This window comes from Trachemys scripta, chromosome 4 (genome assembly GCF_013100865.1).
Source record: "Trachemys scripta elegans isolate TJP31775 chromosome 4, CAS_Tse_1.0, whole genome shotgun sequence".
In the NCBI taxonomy this organism is placed as follows: domain Eukaryota; kingdom Metazoa; phylum Chordata; order Testudines; family Emydidae; genus Trachemys; species Trachemys scripta.
In genome coordinates this window covers 102,735,186-102,749,799 of record NC_048301.1, presented here as the reverse complement: position 1 = coordinate 102,749,799, position 14,614 = coordinate 102,735,186, and the positions used below count along the sequence as shown (strand labels likewise).

Below are 14,614 nucleotides of genomic sequence, written 5' to 3'. Positions count from 1 at the left end.
CAGCTCCCTGGAAGCAGCTGGCATTTTCAGCCCCTAGGTGCAGGGGTGATAAAGGGAAGCTCTGCAAACTGTCCCCACCCCCAGCGCCGCCTCCGCAGCTCCCATTGGCCAGGAACCAAGGGAGTTGCGGGGATGGCACCTGCGGGCATGAGGGCAGCGCACAGAGCCTCCCATGCACCTACGGGCCGGTGCATAGCTTCTGGGAGCAGCGTGGAGCCAGGGCAGGCAGGGAGCCTGCCTTAGCTCCGCTGCACCATCGACCAGGAGCCGACTGAGATAAGCGCTGCCTGGCCGGAGCTCGCACCCCAACCCCCTGCCTCAGTTGGAATGCCCTCCTGCATCCAACCCCCCTCCCAGACCCTGCACGCCCACCCTCACCACAACTCCCTGTCCCAGGTTGGAACCCCCTCCTGCACCCAAACTCCCAGAGCCCACACCTCCTCCCACACTCCAAACCCCTCGGCCCCAGCCCTGAGCCTGCTCCTGAACCCCAAACCCCTCATCCCCAGCCCCACCCCAGAGTCTGTACCCCCAGCCGAATTTGCACTTCTTCCCACAACTCAACCCGCTGCCTAAGCCCACTCCCACATTCCAACTCCCTTGGCCCCATCCCGGAGCCCCCTCCTGCACACCAAACCCCTCATCCCCAGCCCCACCCCAGAGTGCACACCCCCAGTCGGAGCCCTCCCCCACCCCAACCCCCTGCACCAACCTGGAGCCCCCTCCTGTACCCTGAACCCCTCATTTCTGGTCCCACCCCCAAGCCCGCACCCCCAGCTGGAGACCTCATCCCCTCCTGCACCCCAACCTCCTGCCCAAGCCCAGTGAAAGTGAGTGAGGGTGGGGGACAGTGAGCAACAGAGGGAGGGGGGCTGGAGTAAGTGGGGATGGGGTCTCAGAGAAGGGGAGGGGGCAGAGGGCAGGGCAAGTGTGTTCGGTTTTGTGCAATTAAAAAGTTGGCAACCCTATCTGGCAGCCTACTAACAACAGCTTACCTGGGACCCACAAAGTCCAGTTCCAGTGTGAGGCTCCAGCCCTGAGGTCTGATTGGCACAGTCCCAGAGTGGCTGAATGGCCAAGTTATTTTGCTTAAGCCAACAGCAGGAATGGGAAGCTGTCTGAACAACTAAGTTCCACCCTGCTGTGCACTGTGTGCTTCCTGCTCCCCGTCTTGATTTCCTGGCATCCTGAGCTGGCTTGACAAATGGGATATGATTTGTGGTTCCTGATCTCCAGTTTTTCTCCTGCCTCTGACCCCCTGCTATGCTGACCAAGCCAACTCTTGACTCTTATCTTGTGGCTATAGACTAGAGGTGGGCAAACTACGGCCCGCGGGAACCTCCTGCCCGGCCCCTGAGCTCCTGGCTGGGGAGGCTAGCCCCCGGCCCCTCCCCCGCTGTTCCCCCTCCCCTGCAGCCTCAGCTCACTGTGCCACCAGCGCAATGCTCTGGGCGGCGGGGCTGTGAGCTACCAGGCAGCACAGCTGCCTGTCCTGGTGCAGCTGTAGCGCCACCAACGCTCCAGGCAGCACGGTAAGGGGGCAGGGGAGTTCGGGGTGGTGGTCAGGAGGCGGGGGTGTGGATAGGGGGTGGGGAGGTCAGAGGGTGGGGAACAGGAGGGATGAATGGGGGCAGGGATCAGGGGGCAGTCAGGAATGAGAGGAGGGGTTGGATGGGGCGGCAGGGGGCAGGTCAGGGGCAGGGGGTCTGGGTGCGGTCAGGGGACAGGGAGGGTTGGATGGGGCAGGGGTCCCGGGGGGGCGTAAAGGGGCGAGAAGCAGGGGGGGGGGTCAGATATGGGGCTGGGGCTGGTGCTAGGCCACACTTGGATGTTTGGGGAGGCACAGCCTCCCCTAACCGGCCCTCCATACAATTTCAGAACCCCGATGTGGCCCTCAGGCCAAAAAGTTTGCCCTCCCCTACTATAGACTGTGGCTCTGACTACTAGGTCTAGTCACTCACAACCCAGCTGTGACAATGATCAAACCCAGAAGTGCTTTCAGGTTTGGACAGCTGTGTCAGGCTAAGCTTGGCATTACAAACCTGCTTGAAAGGGGGACGTATCCTCTCAGAATATGGAGTGTCCTTTACAGTTTTGTAGCCCAGGAAGCTTACTGACCCAGCGAATGTGTAGGCAAAAGTTTTGTATAGTTAGAATACTTAGAGCAGTCAACGTTTTGCTTTTAAAGATCTAAGCAGACACTATAATTTTTCCCCTTCTTGAGATGATTGGAAGACTTTAGAACTGTCAAAAATAAAACGTCAAATGCAAATATAAACCATAACAATGGAATAAACGGTCTAAAAACACTGACCTTCACACATTCAGTTTCATTAAAGGGTGGGCAGCTGATGGAAGATGTAATTAAAACTGGTCCTACTGCTGTGGTTGTGCAGTCATACTTCACGCAGTTTGAAATCCAAGTAGTACCAGGCTGTTTAAACATTGTAAAATATCACCATCATCAGAACTTGGAACAAAACGTCACAAGTTGTTATTTTTATTTCTGAAAACAATGCAATTATACATAGTCCTATTTGAATTAACACAAAGATACCTCCTGCAAAATACAATCTAGATGGAACTTTTTAAGCATAAAATTATAGTGAGGATCACTAAAAAGCTTAATCAAGATGTAATCTATTTCAGTGATATAGCAAGAGAGCCTATTTTTCTGTTTGTTTTTACATTTTTTTTAAAGAGTCATCAGTTCAATTATTATTGTTGAAACATAAATGCATTGCTAATATAAGGCTAAATATGTCCTTCAATGCACATGCAATGGGAACCATGCCCAAGTCAGATGTCAGAATTTGCATATAGCATCTAGTTAAGTTTTGGGTCACTTCTCAGTATTTTCAAAGGTTTTTTTTGTTTTTTAAACAAAAACTTACCTTAAAATTGGAGACTGTCCCATTGCTGAAAGTGTGGAGACAAGATACATTCTTACAGTGACCACAGCAGGTTGTTAAATCTTTTGGAGGCTCATATACTTGATTCTGCAAAAATCAAACAAGTTAGTCCTGCTCCATAACAAGACAGAGAATAGATATTACAATTGTTTTTAATATAATGATACCATGTTAGTGTCACGGGTTAGATTTTCCAGGCTGGTGTGAAGCTTTTAGAATTACTATTTTACAGTCACTCTACTGCTTATACACTCACTTTTTATAAGATGTTACTGAGCTTGAGCCAGCTTTCACTGCCATCAATGCGAAGAGACTGACTTTGAGAGATGAACTGAGCCCTTTGCAATTTTTAAATAGTGCATGTGACTGCTTAGCCAACAATCAATGTGCTTTTGAATTCTGATGTATTAAACATTGTAATCAATAGGTATTCAGGAAAATTCATACATTAAAGACAGAGAAAAAGGCTTTTGCTGTGGATTAATTGATAGTATTTTGTACAGAGACAAGATGGCACTTTGGTTGTGTGGGGGATGGGGGTGGGAGGTTATATAGTTCATTTTTACAGGATTTCTAGTAAAGTTTTTCTTCATTTTTACAAATATTTAGCTAGATCCAATTTCTAGTTGGTATTTGCGCACCAAAGAAGCTGAGGCTAGAGGGGAAAGTGGGGTAGAAGTGTTCTATTTCTTCTCTAGGAATTTATACCTCTCATCATGATATCTTAGTGTTACACACCACTACTGGCTCTTCTGAAACCAGAGATGGGCCCCAGTTCTGAGCCCCCTTGCATTCTCTGGACACTCAGATCATCATCCGGACTTTCAAGCTAAGTCATACTTCTAAAATGGGCCAATGTAAAAGCCCTATGTAAGCAGCCCTGAGGAAGTTCAGCTCCAATGTGGATCTGAATTTTGTGGCAAAGTCTAATCCCAACTCATAGAACGGCTGATCCACATGTCCTCCAGGAGTAGAACTGAACAGGCGTTATTCTGGGGTGAAGTCTAGGGTTCAAAAGTTAAGTCTGCTCGGTTTACCATGCATATTCTATGATCCAGCCAGCCACAGCCTCCTATACCCCCAACTCATGCAGATTACTTTTGCAATAATAATTTGCACAGGAAAGCACTGCATAGGTCTAGGCCAGCCAACATACAGAAGCACTAAGTTTGCTGCATTAATGGGGGCCAGAGTTTGACCTTAAGTTTACATTATTATTAACAGTACACAATTTTAATCAGAAGAGCTACAATAGATCATTAAGGAAGTAGCTCATAGTTGGTTAATCTCAGCACCCAGTTCCTATGAATATAATCAGCCAAAGTCATAGTTTAATCAAGATTACTAAACACAATACGAATGTTTAAAATTCGGAATTTCTTACAGTTTCACACTTGATGACACAGTTTGTCCAGGAGATATTTATTCGATAGTATTTGGTGGAGGGATCAATCATGTTTGTGCAATAAGAAGTATGGCAAATGCCATCAGGTGTGTGTTCCATAATTGTCTGTCCAGGACGAAGTACTCCTCTCTCGTTACTCAGACACACCTTGTCTCTCACTGCAACAGTATATAAAAATATACAACACACTCACACAAATCACTTTGGCTTTACAACAGCTAAGCAAAATGTAATGTTTATTACAGAGTGACTAGGAAGACAAAAGTTAATTTGGTGTTTAATATATCTTTTTTAAAAAAATAGGGTCAGATTCTCAACTGAAGGAAATTGGCATGGTTCCATTGACTTCAATACAGCGACACCAGTTTACACCAGCTGAGGACCTAGCCCTATAGCTTTAATAAGAATGTTTAATTGCATTCACTACAGCCCCAAAATTGTTCCTACCATAATGATGCCTGATATGTAGAAGTGGATAGAATATTCCATTATTAGGAGCCTTAAAATGACTGCAGGCAAAAGGCCATACAATCAGTGCTTAATTTGTGCTGGGCCTTGCCAGGACTGAGCCCCCGCACCTCTAGGCTTGGCAGTTCATAGCCCGGCACCTCTGGGTTGCTGCGTCAGTTATGAAAGCAAAAAAATTGCTTGAGCCCCAGCACCTAATTGCTTGATCCCGGCACCTCTTTCATTCCAAATTAAGCCCCGTATACACTCCTCTGGCTGTATACATCTGGGTGAAAGGGAAACACACTGAAGTTTATATAATGGAGAAGAATTCCTGACATACAATCTTATCAGGGTACAACATAAGAGTTTGAACTTCACACATACTGCAGTCTGCAGATCTGCAGGAATTGAAAGTGGAGACCTAACAGATTGCATTTCATGTGCAGTGTTGTGCTTTGCATCTGCCCTGTTTCTCTTTGAAACAGGACTGGATCAAAGCAAATTAACAAACAGTTAATGCGTATCAGCAGAGTGAATGCAGGCAATAGAGCATGGCAGGCTAGCACAGGATAAAAATCACACCCCAGCTTGCCAAGAACTAAATGTTTGTGTAGACAAGCCCCTAGACCAGAAATAACAACATGTCTTTGCAGAAGGTGCCACTGACTCCATCTAGACAGGCACACACCTGCAATCCTTAATAGTGGCTTACTGAGTATCTTGTGTGAATTCCTGCTCCACAGAGCAGCACAAGTCTGAGGCTCTTCTGGCCCCATTCTGTACTTTCTGAGATATGATTCTGCACAGAATTGAGCATTGTGACTTCCATCCTGCAAAGCACTTAAGCACATACTTAACTTGCAGCACCTGTGCCACAGCCTCACAATGGATCAATGGAACTACTCAAGGGCTAGAAGTTAAGCATATCCTTTACATGCTTTGCTGGGCTGGGGCTAGTGCTCAGTACTGCAGGACTGAGCCCCGGGAAGAGAAACATGCTGCTTGAATTAGGTGTTCATCAGCATCTCAGCACTGCCTCAACTCATGTCCCCGATTGCCCTGCTCTGCTCTCCTGCTGTGGGAATTATTTCCAGGTATGCAGGGGGAGGCTGTACACAACTATGCAGTTAGTGAGACCCTAACATGTACTCTCCTTTTTCTCTGTTTCATCCCACAACCCTATGTGTGGGTATGTCAATGAATTCTCGTCCCTCGGTGCCAGGCTTCAGAAGTGAATGCATGGTCCACAGCAGGTGATCCACCCTTAGTACTGTAGGGGATATGTCTTTGACACAAACTCTTCTCTGACTTACCGCACTTGTACTTAGTACAGCCACAAACATTTTCTGTGCTGTTCTGAAACTGTTCATCTATCTGCAGTTTCTCCCCCTATCCACACAAAAGAAAAAAAAGATAATGTGATGTCACAAACAGGTGTTTGCCTGTTTGATTTTTCTCCCTTAAACTTTCGCTTCAGGGCTAAGTAGCATAGTTAATACACTAGTCTCTTACCTCTGAAGCCTTGAGTGGAATCTGACTTTGGTCACTCACAAGTGAAAATTAGTTTAGTAGCTGTGACTTATTGGACATTTGTTTGTGCCTCCAAACTGAGAATGATTACAGTATAAGAAGAGTTTGAAACTGAAGTGGAAAGGCCATGGCAGGTCAAGACTGAAATCCAGTGGCACACCCGTTAATGGAAGTCTGCCTAGTGTATGGGCCACGTCATTTGCTGGGATAACTCCACTGATGTGAATGGAATTATACAAGCAGAGAATATGATCCTACATTTTACATTGGCCAATTTTCTTTCATATGCACTAAGATTAATCAAATTCATCCCTTCCTTCCCCCCCACTCCACTCCAAACAAACCTCTAAAAACCTATTAATAACAGCTTTATTGTTAGCTTTTTCTAAATAGTTAGACTATAATATTTCCTGGAGAGACAAATACTATTTGTTCATTAAGATGTTAAATTACATTTGTTATTGATTATTCCAAGGATCCTTTTTCTGGATAAAATAATCACAGTAAATTCAAAATGTATTCATCCCGCGAAGTAATTAAGCATGTGCCAAACCTTAAGCGCGTGAGAAGAATGCACGTAAGCAGTCCCATTGAAACATGACTAAGTGTTTTACTGACTCAGAGCCCGATGTTTAAAAAACACTGACATATTCATCATGACAGGATAGTATTAAATTAATGATAATGTAAGTGTTTAATTTCTGACAGAATAAATGCCAAATCCTGCCCTCTGATGTGTGCATGCAGTTCCCGTGTATGTATATTTCAGGGCAGGATTTGATCCTAAAAAAGAAAAGCAAATTGATACCTGCTAGTCATTTTAGTCTGCATGATATTTTTTTCTTAGATTTTAAACCATGTTTCTAATAACAACTGAAATGTTCATGACTAACATTTCAGCTATATTATGCCATAATTATCTAATCTAATCTATCCACTAAAGCAATGTAAAAAGAAGAGAAAGATAAAGAAGTTCATCATAATTTACTGACACTTTAAATATTTTTGCTAAGAAAATTCTAAAATAATTAATTTTAACAAGACGGATTCCATACCAGTTTGCACTGAGGTTTAGCAACTGTATCACATTCACACTCTAAAATAAAACATAAAAACAGAAATGTCATTCAGAAAAGTATCTTGCCATTTGCATTAAAAACAAAAAAAGTGTCAAACAGCCCCAAGTACTCACTACAGAAGCCCTGCTGGCTTTTGAAACATCTCCTGCTGAGCCCAATACTGTGGACACAAATTGCACCTGACTTCTGTTCCAGCCTGACCCCCAATCCCAAATAAATAGATCCTATAGACCACTTTGCCCTGTAACTATTAGAACTATTTATTTTACGATCTCTCTGAAAAAAGAAAAAATCTGGTAGATTGAGAGATTCCTTGCTTTGAGCTGGCTACTCCCTAGTTCATCTGCGCACCAGCACCTCTCCATGTATCCAAAACAGCCTGTACCCTGGGCAGGTTAACAGCTGAATAACTGATTATTTTGTAGCCTTCAGGCTAAAAGGCCACAGAGATCTTGCCAGCTCAACAGGATCTAACACAGATAAAATGAAAACAGATAATTTTACCACATGTACGATACGGACAACACTTTTCTGGGCTCCAAACTTCCACCAAAGACATCCCTAGTGCACACTGGAATTCATGGCAACGATAAGTTTCACAAACTAAAAGAAAGAAAAAAATACCTTCAACATGTGGTTCTAAATATATATATTTTTTTTGGATGAACAGAAACACAAAGCACAGGCAATGAATTGCTCACTCATGAAAAGCTCCAGCTGGGGCGGGGTGTGAAGAGTTGCATTTAAAATTGTTTTACAATGCTCCATGTTGATCTCGGTTAATCTCCACTATTCAGTGCCAGGAATGACCAGTACCCATACATGACATAGATGTATAGATGCTGCTTTATGAACATGATATTTTAAACATTATAAGAGTATAGGTTCAGCACTGGAGAGGACAGAATTATATCCCAACAGTAGGAGAGATATATCTATTCCTCCATTTATAGCACTGGACATTTATTACTAGGAAATTTAGTGCAGTGACTCTACTATTTTCATTTAAGAATCACACACACAAAAAATCAAATCAAATCAACTTACCACACTGGTATGCAGGGCAACATCTATCCGTAGTGTTGCCATCCACGGTAAGCACTTCTCCTTCCTGACATTTTGGTATCTGATCAGAGCAAACCCCACATGCTGAAGAAGACAAAGATTTAAATACAAGAAAGGAAGGGAACTGAAAATGTTATTGAGACATAGCACACAAGATCTTATTAATTGTAACTGTATTTTGCTTGCTGAGTCACTCAGCTGTCTTATAGCACCCTCAGTCTGCCTGAACATAAATACAGTACACCCTCGCCATAATGAACCCCTGGGAATCCAAGCCATTTGTTTGTTATAGCCAGGGGTTCGCTATACTGAAAGAGCACTGCTGGACTGATACCTCAAGCCCTGCAGCAGGAGCTAAGAACTCCTCCAGCCCTGGGGCCACAGCCCAAGCAGACAGCTCTCTACCCCCCCGCCGCAGCCCCAGGGTCAGAGAAGCTCTCAGCTCCCTGCTGCAGTGGCGGGGCTCCAGGGACCAGGTTCACGATAGCCCAAGGTTCATAATTGTTAAAGGCTTTATAGTGAGGGTGTACTGTATCTTTGATTCCCAACAAAAGGCTTTATCCCTGACACCTGTTGTATCTTCTTACTTGAACTTGCAGCAAAAACACAGTATTGAATTTTTGGTATCACAGGCATTTCTAGTTGAAAGATTTATGACATCAGACAGGCAAAAGGACAATGGGTTGTGCAGGAGAAAGCTCCACACTCAACACACAGCTTCCATCCTAACACAGAAAGCTGTCAGCAGTGAAGAATTCCTTTGGTACAAATGCATTTAAGGTTTGTCCCAGGCGGAAGTCTTTACTGAAACCCCAGCTATTTGACACTTTGTGTCTGTAGTCATTTATGCGCCCTTCCCCCCCGCCCCCCACAAGTACATATACCGCAACCCAGTTCTGAAGGCAGCGCCACGCCAGCAGCAGCACAGAAGTAAGGGTGGCAATGTGAAAAGTGATATTCATCAATATCACTTTTCACAGCAGACTTAGCGCCACATTGTCACTTCTGCGCTGCTGCCGCCACCTGGGGCTGACAGCTGGAGCCCTGCCACCTCCAGGTGAAGAATTGGGGTGGGGGGAGCCTGAGCCCAGGCTGTCTCTTGGTGAGGGAATGGAGGGAGCGGGGGGAAGGAAAGCCCGAGCCTGGGTGGTGAGGCTCCAGCTGTCCCGTTTATCCCTGCCTCACAGGTGAGCCCCAGCCACCCAGGGCTGACAGCCAGAGCTCTTAAAAAAAAAAAAAAAAAAAAAAAAAAAGGCACACTGCTTATGCCTCCCTTGAGGCATTCCTGTGCCTCCTTTGGGAGCCCCCTCCCCCATAGTTTGAGAGCTGCTGATCTACACTATGCATGGCCCCCACTGGCCCAGCCCTTAATCTCCCTTCCATGGAATCCCCAACTCTGCTACAACAACATGCAGGACTGTTTTGCAGCTCCCCAAAAAAACGCACATGGGATGGTGTCTTCCGTTTCCCTTGTCCTATACACACAACAAACAGTTTTTAAATGGCATCTGGGCTTTACACTGCTGTGTTGGGTGCCCCACTGTGGCCTTAAATGATACGTGATTATCCAGTTATGCTTGCCTATATGCTAACACACACAGTTACATTAAGTGAAGATATCATACCACATATATAAGATATGCAGCAGGTCCCCTCCACACGAGCAGCAATCAGGGTTTGGTCTTCTCGACAGTTCTGACTCTGCTCCACTGGTTCACACTTGGATGGGTCACATTCTAAAACAAGCACAAAACATTTTTTGTTAAATGTCAATCTTTGGGCAAAAGTATGGTGCCCCCCCTTGCCTGAGAGAGCAAAGGGGGGAGGCACTATAGCATCACCAACGCCAAGCCAATCTCAGATCAACGTATCTATGTATTTAGATTTATGAAATAATAAACCAAAAGGCACCTACATCCCAGATTCTGGACTCTTTTGTGTAAATAACATTATCTGTAACCACTCATCTTCATCCCTTCAACTAAATACACCACAGAGGAAGGTAAGTAGACAACTACATCATGAAAACTGAGTGCAGAAAATAAAGTGAAGGGAAGAGCACAGGAGGAATTTCTGTCTCTTCTTACCTAAGACTGGGAGGAGGAGAGCAGCTGAGTGGGGCTTCCTGAGCCATCTGTGCAGGACAGTCACAGACAGAACAGCTCAGGAGGTAGCAAACTCATCAGCACTCTTTACATTTGAACTAAAGAAGGAGCTGCATGGACTAACCTTAATGCCTGCTTCCAGGCACCAGCAGGCAGAGAGGAGACCATAGTCTTGCAACCCCAAGTCACTGGGACATAGCCCTTTAGAGCAGAGGAACACAGGTAGGCATGTTAGTCATGCCCTTGCCTAGCACTCTACAGAGTGCTAGGTCACATTTCTGCCTGATCCTTACACAGAAGGCTCCTTTGCCAGTGCACCTGCACAAGATGCACTAGAATCCAGCCCTGGGTTTACAAGTGAAAGAGAGCTCTGTATACAGGCATAATGATGATGTCTGCACTGACATTTTTTTCCTGTGAACCTCAATCCATTTTTGCAAATGGTTTATAGTTTCACTCCAAAATTTTCACACAATGAAATCCTGCAAGAACCTCTAATCTGTAGCACATAAGAATAAGTTTGAATATTGCAAAATGCAGACATTTCTGCCAAAAACAGTTCTATGTTTTTATTTCTTCATAAAATACCTACCACAAGTGTAATTGGGACAACAGGAATCTTCACGATAGTAAGTGACTAGCTTTTCCAGGCCCTTACATTCAGGGATAAAGGATTCACAAAAGCTCTGATTACAAACTATTAAAAAAACATACAAAAAAGAAATGATGAACTTCTACAATATTCAGTACAGGTCTCTTATGTTAAATAGAAAACATCAAGTTGTGTTTCTGGTTCATTGTTAAAAAAACCCCAAATAATAATAAAACACATGCAAAAAGGCTAATAGTGGGATTTTTAAAAGTGCTCAGCATTAGCCTAACTCTCACTGGAAGCAGAATTAGGCTAGAGCTGAGCACTTGTGAAAATCCAACTTTAAAAATCTATTCCCCATGGAGAACTCTTTGCAACAATCTGATCTCAATCTGCCATAGGCATGAACAATGATAGTAACTTGCAACCTTCGCTCTTGAATGTGGGATCTTCTAGAAATATATGAATATAAAAAGTTTCCCTAATTCTGATATGATTTTTTGCTACCAAGTTACTTTGCAAAGAGGGTAAATGATCGCTATATTTCTTCCAAATTAGGAATTATTCTGTTGATTTATTTTTATTGACTAATTAAAAGAATCTATAGACTCTAGCCTATAACTGCTTTCAATAGTTGCTAGATGTAGGATTCATTCAAAAAAGCAACAAATCCATCTGCAAATTCAAATCCACATAAAGAAGCCAGGCAGCCACTATAAGAATTTTCCTGCATAACAAATCAGCTTTCACCATTCTGACCTCCAAAATAGCATGTGTAGTATAAAAACAAACCATAGCACAAAGGAAGTGGGATATGCCAGAAAGGACACTTCATATTTTCATATACTTTATTTAGGATACTTACTGCAGATCTTTTGAGGACAACAGGTCTGATCATCAGGAACAATCAGGGCCATTTCCCCAAAGCGCTGACAGTCTAAATCGTGAATATCTGAGCAGTTGTATTCCACAGGAATAATGGTCTCATTGTCAACACATTTGTGCATGCAGCATCCGCTAAGGGAGGTTTTCCAAATCTCCCCTACTGCGTGGGGTGCTCCCGAACTGTCTGTGCAGGCTAAATAATTGCAATAGAAGACAGAAATTTTTAATGCTTTTGTTTCAGAGTTGACCATCTTGTTGTTCTATGGCATGTGTGTGATTGCAAACTAGTGTCAGGATCTGGGCTAATGGCCAGTGCTGACCACTCCAAATGTAAGAGGGAAGATGGGTGTGAGTCAGTATCGCTGGGAGGACATGCTGCAATGCTGGAGCTGTCACTCCAGAGTACCTCTGAGTTAGACATCATCAGCCCAGCCATCAGATAGGGAACTCCACTAATTAGTGAGGCCTGCTCAAGAATGTGGTCATCACTTGACAGATGGCAAAAATCAAAAAGGGGAGATCAATACATACCACACTTCTCTTCTGGAATGCAGAGAGCAGAGTGAACACGGTGAAGAATGGTCCCCTCAGAACAGACACAGCCCTCTGTCAGCACGGAGCAGGACTCTGAATCCTGAGGAGTGGGCTCACCATTCTGACAAGTGCTTGGAACGTCACAGGCAGCTATACAGGCCTGGTAGGAGGTGTCTTCTGAGCAGGGAAAGGCTAACAAAGAAATAAAACACTTAAAATAGACCACATTTTGAAGATCTATAGCACATAAGGGTATTGTCTGGTACAGAAGGGCACAAACAGGGCTGTGTGAAATTCCCCCCCGTTACATTGATATGCATTGCTCAGCTCCTATATGCAATCAGAAGTGATCAACAAATCTACACAAAATTGTCAAGAGCAAACTTTGTAAACAATTTAACTCATTTTCCTTCCCACATAACATATTTTCCCCAGGCAATAGCTAGCCTTTTTGGGGGCAGTGGGCAGTGGGCAGAGGGCCAGAGAAACCATCCCAACACACAATTTCTTCTCCCTCACAAACCAGTTCAGATTTTTAAAACATTTAAGCATGTAGGTTTATCTTTAAATATATTTTTATTGAAATAGTTTGAATATTTCCCAGAGGAAATGAAATGACAAATATCTTGATTACGGTAGCATCTGGCAGAGGGGTGGTAAACCTGCATCTCCAGAGCCACATGCGGCTCTTCAGAAGTTAATATGCAGCTCCTTGTATAGGCGCTGACTCCGGGGCTGGAGCTACAGGTGCCAACTTCCCGACATGCTGGGAGGTGCTGGCTCTGCCACAGGCCCTTCCCCCACTACACCCCTTCCTGCCCCCTCACCTGAGCCTGCAATGCCCTTGCTCCTCCCCCTCTCCCCAGGAGCCTCCTGCATGCCATGAAACAGCTGATCGGGAGGTGCGGGGAGGCGCTGATCGGCAGGGCTGCCGGTGGGCAGGAGGAGCTGGTGGGGGGAGCTGATGGGGGACTGTTGATGTATTACTGTGGCTATTTGGAAATGTACATTGGTAAATTCTGGCTCCTTCTCAGGCTCAGGTTGGCCACCCCTGGCTCTGGCAAATCTTTATCAACTACACAAAGTTGCAACAAAACTCAACACCTTTTCACCCAAACGATTAAGAGTAGAACTACTGATATGCTGACATACTTAGTAGCTATTGGCATTAATGATTCTGTTGGATGATACATATTGGTGCGGTGTCTTTTGTATCCAGTACAAACTGCTTTTTCACGTTCTTCTCTTCTAACAGCTGCAAATATGGTTACATGAGGCATGTGAATGGGTAGTCGGTTTAAATGACAACATCTAGTCTCTAGTTTACAGCAACTCACTTTGATATAGTTCTGTCTGCAGAACACCTAAGATGAGATCCTCAGCTGGTGAAAATCAGTGCTTCAATTTTCACAATTTTACAGCAGTTGGGGATCACTCTTCTTTTAAAATCTCAAATCTTCTATTTTCACTTGCAGTATAAAACAATGTGCTTGCTTTAATCATACTTCTTGAAAACCTTAGGAGAATATTACTCTTCTTTCATATATGGTAGCTTTTTACAGGTTTATCGGTGCTAACGAATAAATGAGAAATTTTATTAAATGAGTGTTGTGGAAGGTCATTGTCCTGCAACAACCAGCTCATAGCATTGAAGGGAGAGATTTTTAGTTTTAATAATGGTCAGTCTCCTTACTCTAATGGTTTCTACGATTATTATGCGTACATATTTCCTAAAGAATCTACAATGGCAAGGCTACTAATGTTAGCCAAAAATGGATCATCATCTTCTTGGTCTGAGAGTGGTGGGGAAAGGACATTAGTTCTAAAAAGTTGTGTTGAGGTAGGGTGACCAGATTACCAGCATAAAATATCGGGACGGGGGCGGAGCCAAAAAAGGGGGGGCGGAGCAAAAAGGGGGGGGAACGGAGCAAAAAAAAAAAAAGTTTTAAGAGGCCTGGGGCATTAGCAGGCCCCGCGCACTGCCCTCCCCGCGGAGCCTCCCGCCCCCTGGCCCGCCACGGGCATATGCGGGGCGCAGTGGGTCTGGGCGGGGGCAG

At 44.5% G+C, this 14,614-nt stretch overlaps 1 protein-coding gene across 1 annotated transcript in view; it reads right to left on the bottom strand.

Moving 5' to 3' along the window:
• Positions 1–14,614, bottom strand: part of OTOG (otogelin) — a 150,467-nt gene that overhangs the window by 16,887 nt on the left and 118,966 nt on the right. Inside the window, exons 39-49 of the mRNA XM_034770197.1 lie at positions 12,555–12,749; positions 12,004–12,216; positions 11,139–11,243; positions 10,067–10,177; positions 8,424–8,525; positions 7,881–7,979; positions 7,353–7,393; positions 6,081–6,156; positions 4,297–4,475; positions 2,895–2,999; positions 2,315–2,434 (exon numbers count right to left, since the gene is read on the bottom strand). Of these exons, the coding sequence (XP_034626088.1) occupies positions 2,315–2,434; positions 2,895–2,999; positions 4,297–4,475; positions 6,081–6,156; positions 7,353–7,393; positions 7,881–7,979; positions 8,424–8,525; positions 10,067–10,177; positions 11,139–11,243; positions 12,004–12,216; positions 12,555–12,749 (1,346 nt within the window). The remainder of the gene's footprint in view (positions 1–2,314; positions 2,435–2,894; positions 3,000–4,296; positions 4,476–6,080; positions 6,157–7,352; positions 7,394–7,880; positions 7,980–8,423; positions 8,526–10,066; positions 10,178–11,138; positions 11,244–12,003; positions 12,217–12,554; positions 12,750–14,614) is intronic.